The sequence below is a fragment of the Sinocyclocheilus anshuiensis genome, unplaced genomic scaffold (genome assembly GCF_001515605.1).
Source record: "Sinocyclocheilus anshuiensis isolate Anshui unplaced genomic scaffold, SAMN03320099.WGS_v1.1 scaffold204, whole genome shotgun sequence".
In the NCBI taxonomy this organism is placed as follows: domain Eukaryota; kingdom Metazoa; phylum Chordata; class Actinopteri; order Cypriniformes; family Cyprinidae; genus Sinocyclocheilus; species Sinocyclocheilus anshuiensis.
Window position 1 is genome coordinate 104703 of NW_015557064.1, and position 5298 is coordinate 110000.

General features: G+C 36.2%; 1 protein-coding gene across 1 annotated transcript in view; it reads right to left on the reverse strand.

Moving 5' to 3' along the window:
* LOC107676583 (putative hexokinase HKDC1) overlaps positions 1-4134 on the reverse strand; it is a 9346-nt gene extending 5212 nt beyond the window's left edge. Inside the window, exons 1-7 of the mRNA XM_016471157.1 lie at positions 3929-4134; positions 2375-2537; positions 2072-2220; positions 1675-1794; positions 1394-1489; positions 1129-1228; positions 805-988 (exon numbers count right to left, since the gene is read on the reverse strand). Coding sequence (XP_016326643.1) covers positions 805-988; positions 1129-1228; positions 1394-1489; positions 1675-1794; positions 2072-2220; positions 2375-2537; positions 3929-3991 — 875 coding nt within the window. The 5' untranslated portion in view covers positions 3992-4134. The remainder of the gene's footprint in view (positions 1-804; positions 989-1128; positions 1229-1393; positions 1490-1674; positions 1795-2071; positions 2221-2374; positions 2538-3928) is intronic.
* Positions 4135-5298: the final 1164 nt, after the last annotated feature.

Below are 5298 nucleotides of genomic sequence, written 5' to 3' on the forward strand. Positions count from 1 at the left end.
AGCTCTCCCATGTACATCCCACTAACCATCTTTTCAAAACTGGGAATGACACAACCAGAGTTACAAAGGTAATATATAAACTATAAAACGTGGCGAAATTTTTTTAGTTAAATGCACAAATTTTGGGAATAATCTTAAATTAGATGTGCCCAAACCATTTAAAGTGAAAAGTGACGTGACATGTGGCCAAGTATGGTGACCCATACTTGGAATTAGTGCTCTGCATTTAACCCATCCAAAGAGCACACACACACACACCGTGAACACACACCCGGAGCAGTGGGCAGCCATTTTTTTGCTGCAGCGCCCGGGAGCAGTTGGGAGTTCGGTGCCCTGCTCAAGGGCACCTCAGTCGTGGTATTGAAGGTGGGAGAGAGCGCTGTACATTCACTCCCCCCACCTACAATCCCTGCCGGTACGAGACTCGAACCCGCAACCTTTGGGTTGGGCCACGACTTCCCCATTTACTATGATGGGCCAAAAATAAAACTTGATTGTGGGTCAAATGATTGAAAACTTGATTGTGGGAATAAAGTAAATGATGCATTATATCCAAATATTATATTTAAATTAATTTTTTTAATTAAATTCATTTATATTATTTACACTTCAATGCAAAAAAGAAAAAGAAAAAAGATTAATTATAAATTAATATGCTTCAATGGCACCTTTTTTCCTGCTTTTGTAATATGTCATGACGGGCCAAATCAGAGGTCATTACGAGCCAACTTTGGCCCACAGGCCCTGGTTTGGGCATCTCTGTGTTAAAGCAATCTGATGACTTGCCTATTAATAAGCACTTACAGCTGTTTTCCTGGATTAATTGAGGCGGCATCAATTTCACGGTCAAAGCTTGTGATGAAATCATCAAGCACACCATCATCTCCAAAGGCCCCCCATTCAGTATTAATACACATCCTGCCTTCATCTCCTTCCACCAGATCAACGTGTCGCATTTCCTCCATGTAACACGCATTAGTGCCTGTACCTGAAGAAACAGATAGTGGCAAAAAATGTAACATTTACATTTCCCTTACCTTTGCATGATTCTTATGAGTCTTAGAGCTCTTCTTTTAAAGTTCTATCATTTGAAATATTTTGAGAGAAAAGTGTCCAGTCAGGCCTTACCTATAATAACCCCCACCTCACAGTTCTGGTCATCATATCCGCAGGTCATCATGGCCCCTACTGTGTCATTGACCATAGCTAGGACATCCACGTCAACATCCTTCACACACACACAACAGAAAATCTCACTTGAAAAACAAGAACATGAATCAGCAATACCAGCTGACTATTGCTATACTATTGCTGACTTCTACTAGCACCAGCTGGATTCTACTTTCCCATTTTATTCATTGTAAATGATGAACGAAGAAAATGGTAGTCATACCCCAACTTTTTGAATGGCTTTCCGTAATAACTGCACCACATTTTTCCCTTGAACACCTCTAGCCTTGAAATTCTTTGACCATGACAGCAAGACACCCTGTGTCAACACAAACACAATGTGTCAGTGAGATCCGCTGATATGGATGTCTCTTCTTTCATTTCACTGGTGTACTGATAAGAAAATCCACTTTAATCAATATCTTAATGACTTGAGCACCTTGATTGAATTAAATCAGGAGTTAAAAAGAAATTTTACATAAACATGTCAGAGTTCAACTGTACCTCATCTATTTTGGATTGCACACATGGGAAAGAGTAGGTGAAGCCGAGAGGTTTTCTTGTGTGATTAATGTGTTGTTTCTGAAGAAAAGACTTCAAAGATTCTGCCACATGCTCAAAAAGCTGCAAGAGAAACAATAATTTAATTAAAACATTATCAATTAGAATAATCCGCCGCTTATTCGTGTTATTCTTTACAGTGACTTAGACCCTAAGGTTAGCTGACCTTGTTTATTGAACACGAGCAATGCATGAATAAATACTTAATTGCTATAAATGCATTGGTATAATTACGAGAACTAACAACAAAGTTTATTCAATCATTTCTTATTAGCATCATAATCACAATACACTGAAAAAAGTTTGTAATCCGCAATGGATTACTTTTAGCGATGATCACCTCAGTTCCGTTGCCATTAAGGATCTCTTCAGGGATGGGAAAGGTTTCACTCTCCATCTGGACTTTCCCCTTCCCATCTTCTGAAACCTTCACCTGTAGTACCTTAAATTTGGAACCCCCCAGATCCAGTGCCAGAAACTCACCCTTCTCTGCAGGAGAAACATATGAAAGAGAACATATGTAAAGCCCTCATAAACCTCAACAGACTTTAATGATTTAATATTACTCTAATGCAGTGGTTCTGCTTTTTCTGGTGCATGTGAAAAGAGTTACAGTAGTAACCATGTATATGTCAGTGTATACCTGAACCATCAGGTGTTGAATAAACGTGGGTCGGGAGCATCTTCACTGCAGCTGTAGCATTGCTCTCGTTTGACAGTCCTTTCTCCATCTCCCGCCGAAACCGAGCTGATATGTCCGCCAGCTGATCATCTGATAAGCGCATTGCGTACAGATACCGGTCTACCTGTTGAGAAACACAATTATTTCAAACACTACAAGTTTTGTCCACTCTTCTGATGCCTGGCTTCGTTTCCTTCACACTTTTTTATTTTATACAATCAGTGAAACAAAATACTGTGGAATAAGTGACTGAATAACAATAAAACAAATGATAAACAGACAAAATACTGACAAATAATATTAAGAATGATAAAATGTAATTCAACATGTTGAAGGAATGACAACATGAAAATGGCCAAGCAAAAAATAATACTAATACTATCAGTGACTCATGCAATGAAAGATAATGTAGGTGTGTTTCTGGAGATAAAAATGATACTGTTGTAAAATGACACAGTCTCAACTATCAGTGAAAACGTGGAGATTCATTTGGCTTACACTTGAACACTCAAGATTAGTTTTGCAGACAAATTTAAACTGTCAATGGGATTCTTTATGAAACTTAACTTTTATTTATATATTTTTATCAGTGCTGTCAAATGTTTTTGTTTACATAACATATATATATATATATATATAAACATATATTTTTCTTAAATATATACATGCATGTGTTTGTATTTATATATACATAATAAATATACACAGTACACATACATATATTATGTAAACAAAAACTTTTATTTTGGATACGATTAATCATTTGACAGCACTAATTTATATATATTTATTGGACATGCATTAACAGATAAAGGAAAAGCAGTGGAACAAGTATCCAGCATACACAGGTACTCCTTCAATACTGTTTAAAAAGAATCCCAGGATGTACCTTTGCTCCCTATAGAATTCCCATCCGTCCATTTGTGTTATTGCATCCCTTTGATGACTTTACTATTATTATAAAATGTGGAAAACAGTAATAATAAAGAGTGTGTAGCTGTCTTTAACTGATAAAGTATAACAGATAACTTCATAGTAAACTACTGAAAGTGACAGATTAAATAGTTTAAAAGATAAATCTACAACAAAATAGTCATTGCTTTAATTTTGTCTCAAAAAGGTGTGAACTTTTATGGAAATGAAAATCATTTCAATATATGCAAATGAGTAGGTCAAGGTCCTCTCTCTCCTAATGCAGTCAGTTATCTGCCTACAGAAAGCATGTGTGAGAAGAGTTAATGATTCCACAGGCTGCAGTGAAATCACATTAATCATGGACAACAGGCTACATCTGACAATACACTGATAACAGAGTTAAACTCTTACTGTCAGCATAGAAAATCACAAAAGAGCAAAAAAAAAAAAAAAACTCAAAAAGAGAAGTGAATTAAAAAAAACATACTTTATCAATGAATACAGGGCATTATTTTGTAAAAACAATCATTTAAATTATCTTCTGATGGAAAGTTTGTCTAAAAAGATTTTAACAAGTCGAGAGGTTTTACAAGCAATTACCTTCTTGATCTGATCCTCCTGAAGCTTTGAGAAGTAAAAGGACAGCAAATGGACCGCAAACATCTTGACTTCCTGACGCAAGTGGCAACCTCAGATAAAACGTGATTTACTTATTGAAAGACAAAATGAGTCATCAGGTTCAAATGTGTCCCCCTCAATCCTCAGGAGTGATTCTAGTATGACTGAAAGTTTTCTTCTGAGCTTGTATTTCCCTATGCGAGAGCTCAGCACTTGGTTTTCCCTCCCCGTTCACGGCTAAATAATTAATGGCTACGCCTCTCCGGCCTCTCTGCTCTCCAGCCTCACCTAGCAATGTGATTAGCTTCGCTCCAAACCGCAGGAGCACCTTAAAACAATCATGAGTGAAACAATAGTTCAAAAAGAGGCCTTCCTGTTCAGTTTGAGTTCAGTATGTAAACATCCTTAGTGAGAAAGTGAGAGAAACATGCTAAATGCAGAACAGCCTTATCTACGTTCACCAGGACAGAGCTGACAAGATCAATGAGAAGGTATTTCTGCACAGACAATGTCAGGCCTTTGCTCCTCTGGGTTTGTAACTGTGTAAGGTATTAAATGTAACATAAATGTGCTGTTGTAGCAACAAGTTCATAAAGAGTTTTATGGGCTAAATCCAAGGAAAATGTTCAAGGATTAAGATGTTTCTCAGGCTAATCTGGTTACCATAGTAACGGGCAGAGATTAACGGGCCTTCTGCAAACACAGAGCAGGTTGATCTACCAAACATTTTTAACACTTCACTTTTTTGCTGAATTATTCATCCTGAAAAAAATGACCCAGCATCATGATACATGCTATTAGCTGTTCCATTTTAGTTGACAGTTGTAATGGTGTAAATAAATCAATGTGTAGACGAAACGGTCCAGATCATTTTCACAAATAGGGTACAAACAGGTGTCCCATTACTTGAAATAATAATAAATTAATAGTATAGTAGTAGTTAAAATAAATAAATAAATAAAAGTCACAAATTGCACTCGTTGGAAAGAGGACTATTACCTTACATAATTAACATAGCATGAAAGTTAGTTTTAAACAGGCCAAAAGTTGCAAAAAAAAAAAAATGAAAATGTAAAATAAACTATCATTGATTATACTTATTTTGACTTCCTGAATAATTTTCTAAAGGTTAAGAACATTTTTTGTGAAAATCTTTTGAAAAAGAAGAAAAAATTTACTAGAAAGTAGCATTAAAGTTAACCTGTAACATACGACAAGTTCTGATTTGCATCGATTTTTTTAAACTGACACTTACACTGCCCTCAACTGTACAAGGCTGTTGCAGTAAGGTGAACAATGATGAAATCAATCCACATATCAGCTGTAGTATTTCATTGGTCGAGTAGAGTTCC